Source organism: Talpa occidentalis, unplaced genomic scaffold (assembly GCF_014898055.3).
Source record: "Talpa occidentalis isolate TD23 unplaced genomic scaffold, MPIMG_talOcc4v2.1 talOcc4.11, whole genome shotgun sequence".
Classification (NCBI taxonomy): Eukaryota; Metazoa; Chordata; class Mammalia; order Eulipotyphla; family Talpidae; genus Talpa; species Talpa occidentalis.
The window spans coordinates 8892437-8911354 of record NW_023601104.1 but is presented as its reverse complement, the minus strand read 5'-3'; the positions used below and the strand labels follow the sequence as shown (position 1 = coordinate 8911354).

Here is an 18918-nt window from a genome sequence, read left to right as displayed (position 1 = left end):
CTCCCCAGCCTCGCCAGGGCCGCGCTGGGCGGTGTGCCTCGCCAGGCTCTCACGGCCGCGGCGCCCACGTCGACACAGGTAAGGGCCCCCCGCAGCCAGCCGAGGGCCGGTACTGCCCTGGCCAGCCACCTCCGGATCCCCTCAAGGACTTATGCGCTCCCCCTTCGCGTTGCCTGGCTTGTTCCTCCCAGCCTCTGGGAGACTCTTCAAGAAGAAGGGTTCCAAAACTGTCCTCTTCCCTCGGGGTTCACATACCAACTCCTCAGGACCCCGAGGTCCCCTTCTATTCTCCAGGCTCCCCCTAATCCTTTCTGCCAGCTCTATAGAGTCTCTGCTTCCCCGGGCCCTCCAGGGCCCCCAAACTGCATCTCCTGGGCCAGCTCTGCACCCTGGGGGAAACCCAAATTGTTGGTCTTTGTCCCTCAGCCTTTACTTTAAAAGGCACAATTTCCTTCCCTTGACTCTAATTTTCTCCCCTATGCCCTGTCCAAAGTTAAATAGTGTTGCCCCTCATTCCAGCAAATGTGGGGTATGGGGATGTGAGATGGGGATCCCTAGGGCCATGGCCCCAAGCCCGCTCCCAGTTTTTGCCCATCCTCCCGCTTGGCCACCTCTGACCCTGGTTCTGTGCTTGCTTCCCGCTGCAGGCTCCTTGCTGGGCACAAGCAGCTCCATCATGGGGCTGGCCTGGGCACTCGGTGTCCTGTTCCTGTTGCATGTGTGTGGCTCCAACAGCATTCCAGGTGAGTCTATAAAACACCTTTTGTGGGGGGGAGGGAAGAGGAGGTGGTGCCGGGCTCCCCAGGTGTGCCTCCCTCCCAGCTGTTTCTCCCCTGATCCCTGACAGAACGCCAGGAAGCAGGTTCTCTCCAATGATGGCATTTCAGCATCCTTCTGGCAACTGCCAGGAATTTTCAGCCTGTCCCTCCAGCCCCACCCTCAGAGTTGAGCCCCTCAAACCCCGGCCCGAGTTTAAAAAGTTGTGTTCTGCTCCTGTCCTACAGAGTCTGGGGGAGACAACAGTGTGTTTGACATCTTCGAGCTCACCGGAGCTGCCCGCAAGGGCTCTGGCCGCAGACTGGTGAAGGGCCCTGACCCTTCCAGCCCAGCTTTCCGCATTGAGGATGCCACCCTGATTCCCCCGGTACCTGATGACAAGTTCCAAGACCTGGTGGATGCCGTGCGGGCAGAGAAAGGTTTCCTCCTCCTGGCTTCCCTGAGGCAGATGAAGAAGACCCGGGGCACACTGCTGGCCGTGGAGCGGAAAGACCACTCTGGCCAGGTCTTCAGCGTGGTCTCCAATGGCAAAGCGGGCACCCTCGACCTGAGCCTGAACGTGCAGGGGAGGCAGCATGTGGTGTCCGTGGAAGAAGCGCTCCTGGCGACGGGCCAGTGGAAGAGCATCACCCTGTTTGTCCAGGAGGACAGGGCCCAGCTCTACATCGACTGTGAGAAGATGGAGGGTGCGGAATTGGACGTCCCCATCCAAAGACTCTTCACCAGGGACCTGGCCAGCATTGCCAGACTCCGCATTGCAAAAGGGCATGTCAACGACAACTTCCAGGTGAGCCTCTTCTCCCATCCCTGGCCCACTTGGGTCCACTGCTCCGTAGCCAACCTGTCAGGGGAGGAGGGGTTCCCGAACAGGAAATATGCCCTCACAGGAAAGCAGTGGTTCTCAAAACAGCCACATAATCGCTTTTAAAACATATGCAGCTGCACCCCACCCCAGAGTTCAGTTCCAGTAGTTCGGGAGTGGGCCTGGGAGTTTATAACAAGTCCCTGGTGAGGCTGATGTCGATGCTGGTATTTTGAGGGCCACACTTTGAAAACCACTAAAGGAAACAAGAAATGGTTTTCCTAGAACAGCCCATTCCAAGGGTTAGATGCTCCCTGTGCTTTCTGCAAGAAAACAACTTATTTCAAATGCATTCCACCAGTTTTAATATTACTTGATGGACACTCAGATGAGCAGACTAAATACCACTTTGCTATTGGATTCCTCAGGGGGGTTTCGTTGATCTCAAGTAAAAGGGTAAAATAGTGGTTATCTGCTACTGCAGCTTCTTCCTTGCCTTAATGTCTAGATCTTTGCGACTGTGGCTTTGAAACACCCACATTTAGTCTTTGACACTGCAAAGTGTCATTCTATTCTCCAGTCTTAGTATCAGATTCCATTTCCTGTATATCCAATTAGGCTGATAAACTGAATTCTTTGTAAAATACTGACTTGGCAGAAGACACAATTAAGATTTTGAAGTCTTTGGCAGTTTATGTTAGTGTGTTATTTTGACACGGTGATCTTAAAAGGGAGTTCTTTCAAACTTTTAGACCATCTGTTGTGTACTTTTCCTAGCATAAACAGTCTCCCCCACCCATTTATGCCCCCAAACTCTCTAAGTGATGTGTCCTCTGCCCACAGGGGGTGCTGCAGAATGTGAGGTTTGTCTTTGGAACCACACCAGAAGACATCCTCAGGAACAAAGGCTGCTCCAGCTGTGAGTACCCTTCTATTTTCAGGGCATATGGGGAAATCGAGGGAACTCCACCCCTAATGAAACTTAAGCAGTGGTGGTTGTGTATAAGTTAGCCTGGGAAATACAGTCAAGTGGTATACAAAAGTGACCTTAAGGGTATTCCACACATGTAAAAGACAGATGAAATGTCTTTTACAACTAGGGACAGATGAAATGTCTTTTACTTCAAATGACTATTTGAAGGTGCATTACTTTTCTGATTGTGCTTGGGTTTTTTTTTGTTGTTGCTTGGCAGCTACCAATGTCCTCCTCACCCTTGACAACAACGTAGTGAATGGTTCTAGCCCTGCCATCCGCACCAACTACATTGGCCACAAGACAAAGGATCTGCAAGCCATCTGTGGCATCTCTTGCGATGAGCTATCCAACATGGTCCTGGAGCTCCGGGGCCTTCGCACCATCATGACGACACTTCAGGACAGCATTCGCAAAGTGGTGAGTGGCCTCGGCCCCCAGCCCCTTCCCATGAGTCTCTGAAGGTGTATCAGGGATGATCTCAAATGACTGAAACTGGACACTGATGATTTTTTCCTTTTAGACTGAGGAGAATAGAGTGTTGGCCAGTGAGCTGAGGAGGTCTCCCCACTGCTACTACAATGGAGTTCAGTATAAGAACAACGACGAATGGACTGTTGACAGCTGCACTGAGTGTCACTGTCAGGTAAGGGTGCTTTACAGACTGAAAATGGAGTCGATGCCATGTGTCTGAAGCCACCATCTCAGGAAATACCCAAATGGCCTCACAAATACTTTTCCTGTTCTTAGGGCTGATACCAAAGCAGGTTTTTTTTAAGATGCAATTATGGCATCACTAAATGCTTTAAACTCTCAGAAAGTTTTTCAAAGCCTTAATTACACCCCAGGCTAAGTATCTAAAATAAAGCAAATCTTCTAAGACATCTGAATAATTTAACTGCTTCAGTTCAAAGGCTAAGTGTTGAATGTCAGGTACATAAAACCTGTCTAGAATACCTTCCCCCTCACCGCCCCGCCCCCAGTGCTGCTTTATATTCAGCTGTGACAGAGATTCTTTCACACAGTACTGATGGTGGTTCCAATCACTCAGCTCAATGTTATTAGAAGTATCTCCTTGGTTCAGATGGCACTGCCTGCAGTGTTTCACTCGAGCTCTCCCCTGTGCCGGTGGCAGGCAAATGTAGGGCTTTGCCAGGCTCTCTGAGCAAAGTCAAGCTTAACTTTAAATCAAAGTGCCGGATTTGGACCAACTTCATTGAATTCACACTTTTCTCCGATATAATCTACAGTTGGGGGGTGGGGGAGGGGACATCATTGATGTTCTTTTCCCCATAAAATAACATTAAAACATGTTAAAGTCCTGCCTGAGTTTCATGAGCTCAATATCAGATATAGATTAATAAATTTGACTCATAAAGTCTTCTGGTGGTTTCCTTTGGAAAATTTCTTCATGCTGTCATTCCCACCATTAAGTAGCAATGAAGACAGAACTCTCCAATGGACATGGAGTGACAAGTAACTAGCCCCAGCTCTGTATCTACTATACTGGTGGCCACAAATATATTTGTTTCAGTCTGTAATGGAAATATAGTATGTAAACTCATCTTGTAATGTAGTAACCCATTCCCCCTCACTCTTGCCCTGCAGAATTCAGTTACCATCTGCAAAAAAGTGTCCTGCCCCATCATGCCCTGCTCCAATGCCACAGTTCCTGATGGAGAATGCTGCCCGCGGTGTTGGCGTAAGTTCCCAGAACTGCATAACCATTCTCGTTGACTAGTGAGTTCTGCCGAAACACCAGATAGCTGAACATACTAGAGCCCTCACCCATTGCTAGCATATGTTTTTATTCAGCAGCAGCTGGTGAACATACGACCGTTAGGCTGGTATGCTAAGACCAAAACACCATCATGTGATGGTATAGGCAGCAATGACCTTACTAGAGTTTATTGATCCTGATTGGATGTTTTGAAGAAAGAGGAGATAAATTTATAGCAGCCATAGCTTTAAGTTGACTGCTTTCAGAATTTGACCTGAGTGGCTCAGAGTTAAGACAAACCTGCTCACTAGAGAAATTGATGGGCTATGGTGTTAGCATTGGGCTTAGCGGAACTTGAAAGTGTTGCCCATTTTATCTGCAGGAATAGGAAGGCTAAGGAAATAATAGCAGTTTGAGTTTCAGGACACTAAAAGAAATAAGGCATTATGGCATTATGTCATGCCCTGGCACCCTCTGCCCGGTTTTTGTTGCCAGTATAAATTAATCACTTTATTGAAACAATACTTAATATAGTAGATATAAGTCATAAAAGTGACTCACCATTACTAAGATAAGGAAGATAGGAACAGAGCACTGCCTTCACACACGCCCCTACACCCACTGGCCACATCTCAAAATAAACAGTCCCATCCAAGGATCATGCTAGCAATGTTGGCAATATAATAACCATCTGTGTATCTGTCTGTCCTAGCATTCACTTGGGGTGTAGGGTAAAGGGAACGAAGCAAGCTGGAGACTAGCAGAGATCTGCACTTAAATTATAGCTTGCCAGGAAAACTGCCAACTGATGGCAAGAAAAAACAAGTCCTTGGTCTGATACAGCTAGATGTGATTGTAGTCATGGTGCCTGGGTAGATGGTAAACAAACACACTTACCTCTGTGAAAATATGTGCAGAGAAGGCCCCAACTGCTAGAGTGAGAGGAACAGCACACCGTTAGCCTCATGGTCGACTTGGAGCCAGGGCCAAGAGCAGAGCTGCCTTCAAGGTCCCCTGCAAACACATGGTGCCTCCCGTGAAAGAAGTGACTCCTATGAGCTGCCTCAAACTCTAGTACTCTTAGGAGCCCGAGGCTGGAAATGCTTGCCCAGATAACTTAAGGCAGGGAAGGGAAGTTCATTTGAAATGCTCAGAGAGGAGCAGGGAGGAAACAGTGGCTAGCAGACTCACTAGGAGAAGGCGTGCTGTGCTGACTCTGGCATACGGCTCGATTACCCACATGCTGTGCCCATAATGACCTGGGATAAACCCCTTGGCTCTGGGCCTAGGGAATATATTGCTTTTCACCCGCTGGCACGGGAAGAAAGTCCAAAACAGAACAGTCTAAACAGTAGCTTGTCTTCATAATCATGCGCTAAAGGAACTCGTTTCTCCTGCAGCCAGTGACTCTGCAGACGATGGCTGGTCTCCGTGGTCCGAGTGGACCTCCTGCTCGGTGACATGTGGCAATGGAATCCAGCAGCGTGGCCGCTCCTGCGACAGCCTTAACAACCGATGCGAGGGCTCCTCCGTTCAGACACGGACCTGCCACATTCAGGAGTGTGATAAGAGATGTAAGCATCTTGGTCCCTTGGGATGTGGAGAAATGCCTGTCCTTCATCAGCTACAGCAGCTCTGTAGCATAGAGGTGAAGAGCGCATGCTCTGGACTCTGAATAATCCCAGTTCTACCACTTACCGTGTGCCCTGCAGCACACCTTGCCCTCTCCGAGGCACTTCCTCATCTGCAGAATGAGGATGACAATAGTTCTTGATAGGGCTGTTTTGAGATTTTATTTAGATGATGCATTTAAAGCAGTCAGCACAGAGACTGGCTCGTGGGGAGCACACTGTAACCGTCGGCTTTGTGCTTTAGTTAAGCAGGACGGAGGCTGGAGCCACTGGTCCCCGTGGTCCTCTTGCTCGGTGACATGCGGTGATGGCGTCATCACAAGGATTCGGCTCTGCAACTCTCCCAGCCCCCAGATGAACGGGAAACCATGTGAAGGCGAAGCACGGGAGACCAAACTCTGCAAGAAAGATGCCTGCCCCAGTAAGTGTGAATGCAGTGGAACTGCTGAGTGCCCAGCCACAGCCCTGCCCACCTGTGGCCTTTGGTTCGAGGGGTGATGAAGGGGGAAAAATTACTTCCTAGAGCAAAGTCCTGTATGCTCAGTTCTCTCTTTAATGAAAAACAGAAAGAAAACCATTTCAAACGCACCTCCTCCTTTCCATGTGTCAGTAGCAGAAGTGGCTTGGACAAACTTAAGAGTCTGTTGTGACAGGTAAAGGTTTTGAAAACTGACTGTAACGTTTTAATTTTGGTTCATTTTCTCACAGTCAATGGAGGCTGGGGTCCCTGGTCACTATGGGATATCTGCTCTGTCACCTGTGGAGGAGGGGTGCAGAAACGTAGCCGGCTCTGCAACAACCCCACACCCCAGTTTGGAGGCAAGGACTGCATCGGTGACATGACGGAGAACCAGATCTGCAACAAGCAGGACTGTCCAATTGGTGAGCCATGCTCCAGCCTGAAGTTGTTGTTTTTTTAACATTTCTTTTTAACTGAATGCCACAGTCAGAATTCAGGGTGGGAGGGTTGGCTTTGAATGGTTGTGAGTGGTTTGATGACTCTAAAAATGCAGATGGACAACATAATCTCAACAAGTTGTCAATGACATAGACCCACAGTATTTTATACTGGGTTGGTTGCTAAGTGACCAGCATGACGGTAACAGCAGTTTAGACCAACCATTTGCCTGGCTCTCTCATCTCAGATGGATGCTTGTCCAACCCCTGCTTTGCTGGTACCAAGTGTACGAGCTACCCTGACGGCAGCTGGAAATGTGGCGCTTGTCCCCCTGGTTACAGTGGAAATGGCATCCAGTGCAAAGATGTTGATGAGGTGAGGAACTGACAGCAGGAACGCAGACCTGTCCAAGTCATTGCCATATGGCGGTGTTTTCTAGACCTTAAGCCAACTCTTGTTGCTTCCATAGTGCAAAGAAGTGCCTGATGCCTGCTTCAACCACAACGGGGAGCACAGGTGTGAGAACACAGACCCCGGCTACAACTGCCTGCCCTGCCCACCGCGCTTCACTGGCCCACAGCCCTTCGGCCGCGGTGTGGAATATGCCACTGCGAACAAACAGGTAGAGTAAACCAGACTCGTAGACCAGAGTAGAGCTGACCTGCCCTCAACCAAAACAACTCAGAATGGGAGGAATGTCATTTCATACCCTTCACAAACAGTATAGGTACGATCTAGCTTTTAAGAACATGACATGAAAATTCATTTTAAATTCCATCGGGACAAAGAGTTCATCACATTTGAAAATGCTACTCTGGAGTAAGCTGGGTGTTGATGGACTTGTAAATGCCTGTGTCCCGAGCAATTTCAAGAAAAACACACATGAAGCCATGGCAGCCTGTAACTTGGGTATCCCCCGGCGGGGGGCGGGGGGCAGGGAGGAAAAGTGGCTCACACTGTTCCCCCCAGATCCTCTCTACTCAAGGTGCCGGGGATCTGGGTTCTCATTGTCATGGTACCTGGAGACCCTTTAAGGCTTCGTGTCACCATCAGAATGTCACACCCACAGGTGTGCAAGCCCCGAAACCCCTGCACAGATGGGACCCACGACTGCAACAAGAACGCCAAGTGCAACTACCTGGGCCACTACAGCGACCCCATGTACCGCTGCGAATGCAAGCCCGGCTACGCGGGCAACGGCATCATCTGTGGGGAAGACACGGACCTGGACGGCTGGCCCAACGAGGACCTGGTGTGCGTGGCCAACGCGACCTACCACTGCAAAAAGGTAGAGCCAGCGTCCCTCACGCACCTCCAGAGAAAAGGCACATTATCCTTCTCAAAAGGAAGCCTTAGGAATTTTAAATGGTTAAAATTCAAAAATGAACAGAAAACTAAATCACCCAAAGGCAGAGTGACACTCACTCTCGTTACTATTAAATCACTTGGGACAAAGCACATGCGCAGGGCAGGCCATTTGGAAAATGTTTCATTGTCAATTTTTTTGTCCCCCCAAAATGTTCCGTACGCTACCAAATACCAGCAGAGTATGACCTTGTCCCCAGAAGGTGTAACGCCTAGGGGCATTAATACAAATAAAATATATATATATACACACACATATCCCTCAAGAAAACATTTAATTTGTGGTCTTCCCATAAAATAAATGCTCTTAACGAAGCAGCATTTGGTTCTTTCTCTCTTTAGGATGGGTGCACTCCCTCGTGCCTGAACTAAGCAAAAAGAATGCAAACCACAGCTATAATGTGCGTCTCCTCTCTCCTAGGATAATTGCCCTAACCTTCCAAACTCAGGGCAGGAAGACTATGACAAGGATGGGATCGGCGATGCCTGTGATGACGACGATGACAATGACAGAATTCCAGACGACAGGGTAAGGACAAGGTGTTTTCTATTCCTCTTTCATCATTTCTAGTCAGCAGTAGCCTGAAACACTTTAATAGTCAATGAAATTGCAGTGTTAGAGGAAAAAATATTCCCAATTGAGACAAAGGATAATTAGAAATTATTCATTATGTTTCAGGAGGTGAAGGTATTGATGTTGCCAAGCGAATTTTTTAATGAGGGTTTTGTTTTTCATCCTAACTCCCATCCCTCTCCATACTTGAACAAGAAATGATAACATATCAACAAATGTCACTTTGCTCCCCAGATTTATTACAAATGCCCTTATCTAAAGTACTGTAAAATTTACTTTGGGCATACTGAGGCCTGAGATAATGAAATTATATTTACATCTCACTGACTTGTAACCAACAGGAATCCATTTTTCATTCATTGCATCCTAGCTTTTAACTTGTATAGTCACCATTTTACCTTAAGTACTGAGTTTATCCACTGAGTAGAAAGTCATTATGGCGGATTTCCGCAGTTTTATATACTTGACCTGTGTGGCTTGAGGCTTGCGCTGGTTTCCCGGGCATTGGTGCAGAGTGCTGTTTCTTCACTTTGCAGGACAACTGCCCGTTCCATTACAACCCAGCCCAGTATGACTATGACAGAGATGATGTCGGGGACCGCTGTGACAACTGCCCCTATAATCACAACCCAGATCAGGCTGACACAGACAAAAACGGGGAAGGAGACGCCTGTGCTGCAGACATTGACGGAGATGGTAAGGTGCTCCCCAACTCCAGTGAGCCCAAAGGCAGCAGTGAACACAGCTTTCCCAGCTTTCCCTCCAGCCCTGGCTGTGGTTGAGCCCTCCGAGGCTGGAGGTGCCAGCTCTTATTTGTCCCCTGTGCTCCGCAGGTATTCTCAATGAAAGAGACAACTGCCAGTATGTGTACAATGTGGACCAGAGGGACACTGACATGGATGGGGTTGGAGATCAGTGTGACAACTGCCCCCTGGAACACAATCCAGATCAGGTAATTGGGCTCCCCTGGGAATCGCTCAGTAAAGTGTTGGAATATCCCTTTTTAGGCCTCTAGAAAGTGAAAAACTTTCATTACCGTGGCTCTCAGTGATTGCAGAGGTAACTGCAGTCTTTTGACATAAGCAGGTTGCCTGATCTTGCAGAGTCCAGTGGATTTTTAGCAAGATGATCTTGTAACTTCAAGCTTGTCTTCCACAAGGTGGCTTGCTCAGGGTAATCCACCACTGTCAAGAAAAATTATACAAAGTGGGAATTTGTGACTGACAACTCTATGATAATCATATAACAATGTATGTAAGACTAAAAATTGGGGGAAAAATCCTTAAGCAAAATAAACAACCATTTTCATAGCATATGATACAATCTAGCCATAAGGATATTGTAAACTAAAAATACTTCCAAAAACTGGAGAAATCTGTTTCTTTGTCATTCTTCAAGTGTTTGACTTTGCAAACAGATTATTCTTTAGCTATGCTAGGGAATGCTATAAATACCTACAAGCAGAACAGGATCCAGATCTGAAAGTTTTTCTTTTTTTATGTAATTGATTATTTTCTAGGGGCAAAGAAGTTAAAACTTACTCTAAAGTGCATTGTTCTGGGAGCTTAAAAAACAGCTTTTTTTTTTTTTAATGGGGTTATTTTTATGAAGTTAAGAAAAAGTGCGAAGTCCAGCTTCTTCCTGCTAAAATTTGCTATTGTGAGGTCCCCACTGGTCTAACCAAACACTGGAGAAGCTTACATACGTTATATTTAATAGAAATGATTTATACTTAATTTACCTGTTTCTCAGCTCGACTCTGACTCAGATCTCATTGGAGATACCTGCGACAACAATCAGGACATCGATGAAGATGGCCACCAGAACAACCTGGACAACTGCCCCTATGTGCCTAATGCCAACCAGGCTGACCATGACAAAGACGGCAAGGGAGATGCCTGTGACCACGATGATGACAATGATGGCATTCCTGATGACAGGGACAACTGCAGACTCGTGCCCAATCCTGACCAGAAAGACTCTGATGGTGAGTCAGTAGTGCCACTTTTTAAGAGAATAACTGAAACCAGGACTCTCTGGATGGAGGAAATAAGACAAAGCTGAATGCATTTGAGAGGAAAGAGAGACTAAATGCCAACTCTAGCAACATAGTGAATTTCTCACACCAATAATCTTAGTATTTCAGAATTTCACTGAACTGTTGCCTTTTTTGACCTCAGGTGACGGTCGAGGTGATGCTTGCAAAGATGACTTTGATCATGACAGTGTGCCAGACATTGATGACATCTGCCCTGAAAATTTTGATATCAGTGAAACCGATTTCCGTCGATTCCAGATGATTCCTCTCGATCCCAAGGGGACATCCCAAAATGACCCTAACTGGGTTGTACGCCATCAGGGTAAAGAACTTGTCCAGACTGTCAACTGTGATCCAGGACTTGCTGTAGGTGAGTAGTGAGTTCTTAGAACAAAAGGTCAATGTACACATGGGAAAAGCAGCAAATACAAAACCGAGCAGTTGTGTTGCAGGTGTCCCTATGGGTACTGAGAACAAAAATCTTCTGCAGGCTGTCTATTTTAACCTGGTCTGGCCTCATCTTTCAGGTTATGATGAGTTTAATGCTGTGGACTTCAGTGGCACCTTCTTCATCAACACCGAGAGGGATGATGACTATGCCGGATTTGTGTTTGGCTACCAGTCCAGCAGCCGCTTCTACGTTGTGATGTGGAAGCAAGTCACTCAGACCTACTGGGACACTAACCCTACGAAGGCTCAAGGATACTCAGGCCTTTCTGTGAAAGTTGTGAACTCCACCACTGGCCCTGGAGAGCACCTGCGAAATGCTTTGTGGCACACAGGAAACACCCCTGGCCAGGTAAGAATAACGCCCTGTAGAAGGGAGAGAGTGAATGGGTGCTGGACTAGCAGTAGGAATGCTGTCCTGTGGCCAAGGCACCCTGTTGGGTGTCTTAAATATCAGGTTCCCAGATCACCAACTACGGCATTAAGCTCTACTTTGTGAAAATGTCATAGTGTCTGAGAGGGAGCCTGACAAAACCAAGAGTTACCCTTCAAATCCAAAGACAGCCATAGCCTCTTAAAACAAGAGTTCCTTTCCTGTCTCCTGCTTTTTATGTATTCTAGAGCACACAACAAATGAAAGAGGCCTTGGGAAAACACCCTATATTGCAGCCCTCAAATAGGTCCACTTGTCACCTTTCAAGGATTGTATCTTTGCAATGATACACAAATGTTCACACAATAGAGCTGTGTCTCAACCTTTTGTTTTTTCCTTCAGGTGCGCACTCTGTGGCATGACCCCCGCAACATAGGCTGGAAAGATTTCACCGCCTACAGATGGCGTCTTAGCCACAGGCCAAAGACTGGTTACATCAGGTAAGATTGCCTGACTAAATTTCACTTGGATTGGTGGTAGACATGGTGTGGTAACATACATCTGAAGAGATGTGAACCTATACCCCTAAATCATGTACAGTGTTGTAAACCATTTTTAACTCAATGAAAACAGTTAAAAAAAATAATTTCACTTACCGTTATACTGATGGGCAAGATGGAGGTAAAAAGTGGGGGTGTCTTAATAAGATTTTCTTTTTCCCTGCAGAGTGGTGATGTACGAAGGGAAGAAAATTATGGCTGATTCAGGACCCATCTATGACAAAACCTATGCTGGTGGTAGGCTAGGATTGTTTGTCTTCTCTCAAGAAATGGTATTCTTCTCCGATATGAAATATGAATGCAGAGGTATGCACAACGTTACACTGAATGTACAGTTGACATCCTTAATTGAGACGAATATCGAAAATGCCAATTATGGGGAAGTCTAAGTTAAAGGCTATTGTAGAGACAGGGTTATGGATATTTTGCTTTTGAAGACACAATAATGAAAATGAAGTAATTCCTCTGAGCTGTTACTTATAAAATCCTGAATTCTTATTAACAATATTAATTTGTTTAGTATCTCTGTATTCTTCATACACAGTGTAAAGGTAAACAGCAGCCAGCTCATGTACAGTATAAGCCACACTAGTAATATTTTTCAATGTTACCTGTTTCTATATCTTACACATGCCTTAGTTTTAGTCATGTTATTCCATCACAGTTTTTTTCCTGTACGAGGGGAAAGGAGTATTGCCTTCCTAATGGCTTCTTAATTTTCTCTTCTAACCTGAGCTTTTTTTCCTCCACTCTTTCTCTGAGTGGCCAAGGCACTGAACCCACCATTGGGTCTACCAAAAAATAAGTGCTTAGTAAATGTTTACTGGTCTAAGGCCTGATGCCTACACATGTGATCAGTAAAAAAAGATGATTATGCTCCATGACTGATTATACTCCATGAAATTTATATTTTATGATTTATAAATTATAGTAAGATAATTTGCAAATTTGCAAGTTTCTCAAAGATACTCTTTGAATCTGATTTTTTTAACATTTCAGAAGGACAAAGAAAAAGAGAGGAACCTATATAGGGACAGGCAGGCAGGAGAGCTGCTGATTTTTTTTTTTAAATAAAACTCCCTAGAAAGCATAGTATAAACTTTGGCAGGTCATGCTATGTCAATTTCCTAGCATCAACATCATCTTATAAAATTACATGCTAATGTATTTGAATGATGTTAAACTGTGCTTTTGTCATTATGAAAGTAGATCTAAACCTAGGTTGTTAATTAACTGATGACAAATGTCTTTATGAATTCGTTTTTGTTTATATTTTGATTTCTATATTTATTTAACAGATTCCTAATCCTCAAACTTGTTCAAAAGACTGATCATAACCATGCTGGTATTGTACCTTCTGGAACCATGGGCTTGAGAAAACCCAGGATCACTCCTCCCTGCCTGCCTTTTTTCTCTGCTTGCATCAGTGTGGACTCCTAGAACATGCCTCAAGAAAATGCAGTTTTCCAAAACAGACTCAGCAGTCAGCCTCTGAATGAGAAGAGAATCTTCCAAGGCTATAAACAATTCCTATGGGGTGCTTTTGACATAAGCAAAAGCATCCACTTGCTTCATTTGGGAGGTGCCTGCTCCACTCGTTTTTTTTAGCATAGAGCAGGGTGCTACTGTGAGGCCATCTCTGAGTAGTGGACTCAAAAGTATTTTCAGGCATGTGAGAGTAGGGAGGACTCATTAGAATTAGTGAAAAAAACACCCCTGATATACTCCCTCTGGAACAGGGGGAGCACTGGCCCCAGCCCTTAGGGGAGAGCACATACCCAAGAGACGATTGTATGAAGAAACTATGGAGGAACTATGACATGTTCGGTACCAAATCATTTTCAGGGGATTGAAAGACTATTGCTGGATTTCATGATGCTGACTGGTGTTAGCTGATTAACCCAAGTAAATAGGCACTTAAATAGAAGCAGGGAAGGGAGGAGAAGATGGGCTTCTAAACCTCCCAATACCTCCCGATAACCCCCATGCACCCCGCCCCCCGTACCTGTCAACTGTAGTGACCGGAGTAGGAAGTCAGAATTGGACCAATGTAAGGCAGTGCTGGCTGCCCCTGCCTGATTATAATGAAATTGTTGGTTTTATTCCAGATGTAGCTTGTGCAGATGTAGCAGGAAAATAAAAAAATACCTACCATCTCAGTGAGCACTAGGCTGCCTCTCAGGGGAGGAGCTGCTGTGCTTCTATTTTTATGGTTAGAAAGGCACAAAATAATTATCAACTCAACTAAAACATTCCTTTTTTTTCCTTTTTTCCTAACTATCATGGAGTTTTCCAATTCTCTCTTTTGGACTGTATTTTTTTTTTTTTTGACAAACACTTTACAATGTAAAATATTTATTTTTTACTTATTTTGGAGGATCTGTCTGAAAGACGATTCATGAAACAGGAAGAAGCGTGAGGACCATCCATATCATCTTTGTTGTGAGTCTTCATGACTGTAAGATTGTAAATACAGATTATTTATTAACTCTGTTCTACCTGGAATCTAGTTTCATATGGAAAGTGTTGGGAAGCAGGGATCTGAGATTTGCCAGCAAATCTGGCCCAAGAACAGCACAAGGAAAATCAACATGCAGAACTGCTCTTCACTTCATGCTCCGGAGTGAATGATCTGGGATTCTTTTTTCTTTTCCCCTTTGTTTTCTCAAGTGGAGTTAGTTGGTTGTCCATTTGCAAGCGTATTTAGATTGCAAAGAAAGCCTTGAGGCCTTTCATACTGTTTTACCCCCATCCCTTATGCTAATTTCTAGGGAGAAAAAAAAAAAATCTACACTTATTTTTTTTTCATTTTTCCAAAAGAGAAAAAAATGACTAAGGTGAAACTTATATACAAATATTACCTCATTTGTTGTGTGACTGAGTAAAGAATTTTTGGATCAAGCAGAAAGAGTTTAAGTGTCTAACAAACTTAAAGCTACTGTAGTACCTAAAAAAGTCAATGTTGTACATAGTATAAAAATTCTTTGCAGAAAAGTATTCCCAGTAAGGAAATAGCATCGAAATGTTAAATACATTTTCTGAAAAGTCGTTTTTTCCTGTCATCTTGTATACCATTGCTTTATTTTTATAAATTATTTTCTCATTGCCATTGGAATAGATATCTCAGATTGTGTAGATATGCTATTTAAATAATTTATCAGGAAATACTGCCTGTAGAGTTAGTATTTCTATTTTTATAAAATGTTTGCACACTGAATTGAAGAATTGTTGGTTTTTCTTTTTGTTTTGGTTTTGATTTGTTTTTCGCTTATTACCCTCCCCCCAGTTTTTACTGTTTGCCAATACCTTTTTCTAGGAATGTGCTTTTTTTGTACACATTTTTATCCATTTTACATTCTAAAGCAGTGTAAGTTGTATATTACTGTTTCTTATGTACAAGGAACACCAATAAATCATATGGAAATTTATATTTATACTTATAGTATCCGTGTTTGTTTATTCTCTACCTGCTATGTTATGAGATATGCGTAAGGCCCCTTCTTAAACCAATACAACACACACAACATGGAATGATAGTATGTGATAATGACATCCACAGTTCCTATGATTTAGGATGACTGAGTTGCTCAGGGGTAGGTTCAGAATGCACATTTGCTGGACTTGTGGAATAAAAGAACAAATCATATTAGCCTCCCATAATAAAAACATAGGAAAATGAAATCACCCTCAAGAATGTAGAAGCACAAAGGTTGCAATTTCATATTTTACTAATGTCATTTGTTGAATTGTCTTCAAATTATATTTTCTGAAAACAGAGGGAAAAACAGGACTGAAGCACATGCTACTCTTACAACTACATTTATGGCCATGAATGATGACACTGGCCAGGTGGCAACCATGTGGTGGAGAAGTTTAGAATTAAGTGTTAATGAGAGAGGATGTATCCTTAAAAAGTTAGCCAAATATTATAAATAGCATTTTTTGGAGAGTGAATATACCTTTGGTCAAAAACATATGACTAAAGAAAATGGCAGATTTAGAAGAATCCTAAGACTGTATATACATATAAGCTATCAAATTATTTCATGAGGAGAAGACCAAAGCATTAAAGTAAGCAGATCTTGAGTTTCAGGTAGGCTAACCAAGGAGTATGGAATGCACACCAATTAATTTTAGTAAGAACAGGTTGAAGAAGACATTTTATGAATAGGTTAAAGGTCAGCATTGAGGTGTGTTAAACATTAGAAAGGAATGTCTGAGTGAGACAGAATCCTTCTCACTTGTTCTTTTCTCTCTCATTCTAAAAACACTGTTCTATCTGGGAGAACACAATCACAAATAGGTATAGATTGTCAAATCATTTTATGGTACCCAGGTAAAGTAGGAAGAACTAGAAGCTATTGGTAATGGTTACAGAATTGAGAAAATTGATTTAAAAGAATTCTTAAAAAAAAAAACCAACACGGGCCTCCCCAGTGGCACAGCGGTTGAGCGCTGGGCTGCGGGGCTGCCCACAGCCTCTGCCCCTCCGGTTTGATCCCTGGCTGCCCACGAGGGTCCCACATGGCGCACAGACCTCTCCTGCCGCGCCCGCTGCTCCCCTCAGCAGTGTAAAAAAAAACAAAAAAACAGAACACTGTTCATTCTCACAGCAGCCCAACACAGGAAGTCCTGAAAGAGAATTCTAATCCACTTTCAGGCAGTGGATGAAAACACTGAAAATATGAAGTTGGGTCAGAAAAAGTGTCTGAGAACAGGAGCTTCCTCGCAGGCATGTTCCATGTTCACTCTGAGGCTGATCTTCAAATCAGTAGGTTGTACCGAAGTAATGGACTTGTTAAAAATTAAAATTACACCATCAAAATAATAGCTTTTTCCTCCTATAAGAGTTTATTGTCATGTGTTTCAAAGCGTTAGATTGAAGGCAATAAAATGTAGGTCCCATGGGAACTTACCATCCGTGGTGCCAAGTATTTTTCTTAAGAAGTCACAAGTTAAAAAATCTCAAATGTTAACTCCTAAATCCATTCCTAAAGTTAATTCACTCACTCTCTCTCTCTCATGCTTTTTCTTCTCTATCTTATTCAGAGGCAAACAGGCCTAGACAGAATCTTAAAATGAAAACACTGATTTTAATGTGAGCACATTCTCATCTGGTCAGGTTGATTTTTTATATATATATATATATGTATATATATATATATATATATATATAAATTTGGAGTCTTTGTGTTGAATTGTATTATAAATGCAACTTACCAGTGCTGTTATAAGTACCTTCAGTTGACAAACTATAATGGTTTCACCTAATTTGTGGCAAAATTCATTACTTAAGATCAGTCTGTTTTCCTTTCCTTCACTTAAACTCTGTAACCCAAAGATTCACTATGGCCACCAAAAAAACACATTATAAAGTCATAAGCATCCCCGTGCACACACACACACACACACACACACTAAATACCAAATACACATTGGTTTTGAAAGCTGAGCTTCTCTGAAAGGTTGATGGGCAAATAGGGCTCCTCTCTGTTATTACTCCAAATTCCCACCCATTTTACCTGTCCCTTCTGATTGTTTTAACCCAAACCCTATAAGATACACAAGAATAACATGTCAAGAATCTAAAGTCATGACTTTTAACTTCTGCAGGCATCCACTGCAAAACCCTCGGCATGCAGATATATTATATTGTAGCACATTGACATCAGCATGAATTATTTTAATACAAACTGAAAGAAGAAACCTGAAAAAAATTGCTAATAGATTCCTCTGAAAATAATAAAGAATTCTACATTTTAAAAAGTCAAGGAAATTTGACATAAGCAATCACTACTGTCATCTGGTATCAAGAGCAGAGATCATACTGTGCCAGCAAAAAATAATAAAATAATAATGTTACATATATATTACCTCAAAGTTCATTAAAGGCAGAACAATAGTCAGCTCATTTTTTAATCACAAATAAATTAGACTTCTAGTTTTAATGCCAATTCATTATATGGAATGTTGACATAAAATGTTCATATGAATCCAGGTTATTAACTTGCAACTAGATAAACCCTCTCTCTTGAAATAGTACTACAATTGTTTTAAGTAGCTGATTTTTTTCTCTCTATTTTAATAAGCAAATTTTGATAGATAATAACAAACTGAAGATGATATATCAAATAATCAGTCAAACTCCCACTTAATAAAATTGTCATTGCACTAAGATAGTAAAGGCTCACATCCTGACATTGCTTGGTTAAGGAAATTCATTTCTTCCTATGGCAAATGGTACTTACTTAATGGGCATTAGAGGAAAAGAAAGAAGGAAAAGCAGGGTCAAAACAAATTCATAGTGACCAAACTAGAAAGCTGTAACATATAATATCAAATACAAAGCAATCACAGTACTTCAACTGATTTTACCATAACACACATACATAAAATGTTGGTTTTTATAAGGTATCCCTGATGATGCACAATAAAGAAAATAAAAGCAATATTCCTATTTCAGTGAAGAAAAGCCTTTCAACAACTGTATCACAAACTTCAAAAATATCAAGAAAATGTAATCCAGAAAGATTAAAAACATTATTTGAGGAATGATCTCTACTATTGAACTCTGAATTCAAAGAATTCTCGAAAAACGTAATTTAACTTCATTTTCCAACTTTCTCAAAGGCATACCCCAGTACATATTTGCTTAAGATTCTTGACATTCTTCTAACACATCTTCAGGATCTTGTTCATCTGCACATTAAAAACAAAAACCAAAGAAGTTCAATAATCAGAAATAATTAAGAAAAAACAT

General features: G+C 43.1%; 2 protein-coding genes across 2 annotated transcripts in view; one reads left to right on the top strand and one right to left on the bottom strand.

Annotated features, from left to right (window-relative positions):
• The first annotated feature begins 42 nt into the window (after positions 1-42).
• Positions 43-16583, top strand: THBS1 (thrombospondin 1). Its single transcript, XM_037502191.2, has 22 exons — positions 43-78; positions 648-743; positions 1005-1564; positions 2423-2498; positions 2773-2972; positions 3076-3198; positions 4161-4254; positions 5673-5846; positions 6148-6324; positions 6612-6785; positions 7049-7176; positions 7271-7423; positions 7871-8089; positions 8588-8695; positions 9277-9436; positions 9574-9692; positions 10493-10727; positions 10921-11148; positions 11306-11577; positions 12001-12098; positions 12325-12464; positions 13457-16583. Exons 2-22 carry the CDS (start codon positions 677-679, stop codon positions 13462-13464), a joined length of 3513 nt encoding a protein of 1170 aa, XP_037358088.1. The 5' UTR covers positions 43-78; positions 648-676; the 3' UTR covers positions 13465-16583.
• A 758-nt stretch (positions 16584-17341) lies between these two features.
• Positions 17342-18918, bottom strand: part of FSIP1 (fibrous sheath interacting protein 1) — a 205938-nt gene continuing 204361 nt past the window's right edge. Inside the window, exon 11 of the mRNA XM_037504133.2 lies at positions 17342-18857. Coding sequence (XP_037360030.2) covers positions 18811-18857 — 47 coding nt within the window. The 3' untranslated portion in view covers positions 17342-18810. The remainder of the gene's footprint in view (positions 18858-18918) is intronic.

What these genes read in the sequence shown, in the direction of transcription:
- THBS1 (XM_037502191.2), top strand. Translation starts at nt 677, where the DNA reads ATGGGGCTGGCCTGGGCACTCGGTGTCCTGTTCCTGTTGCATGTGTGT. An exon ending in CAAGAAAGATGCCTGCCCCA is followed by an intron (nt 6,325 to 6,611) that starts GTAAGTGTGAAT and finishes ATTTTCTCACAG; the next exon opens with TCAATGGAGGCTGGGGTCCC. An exon ending in ACAGAATTCCAGACGACAGG is followed by an intron (nt 8,696 to 9,276) that starts GTAAGGACAAGG and finishes TTCACTTTGCAG; the next exon opens with GACAACTGCCCGTTCCATTA.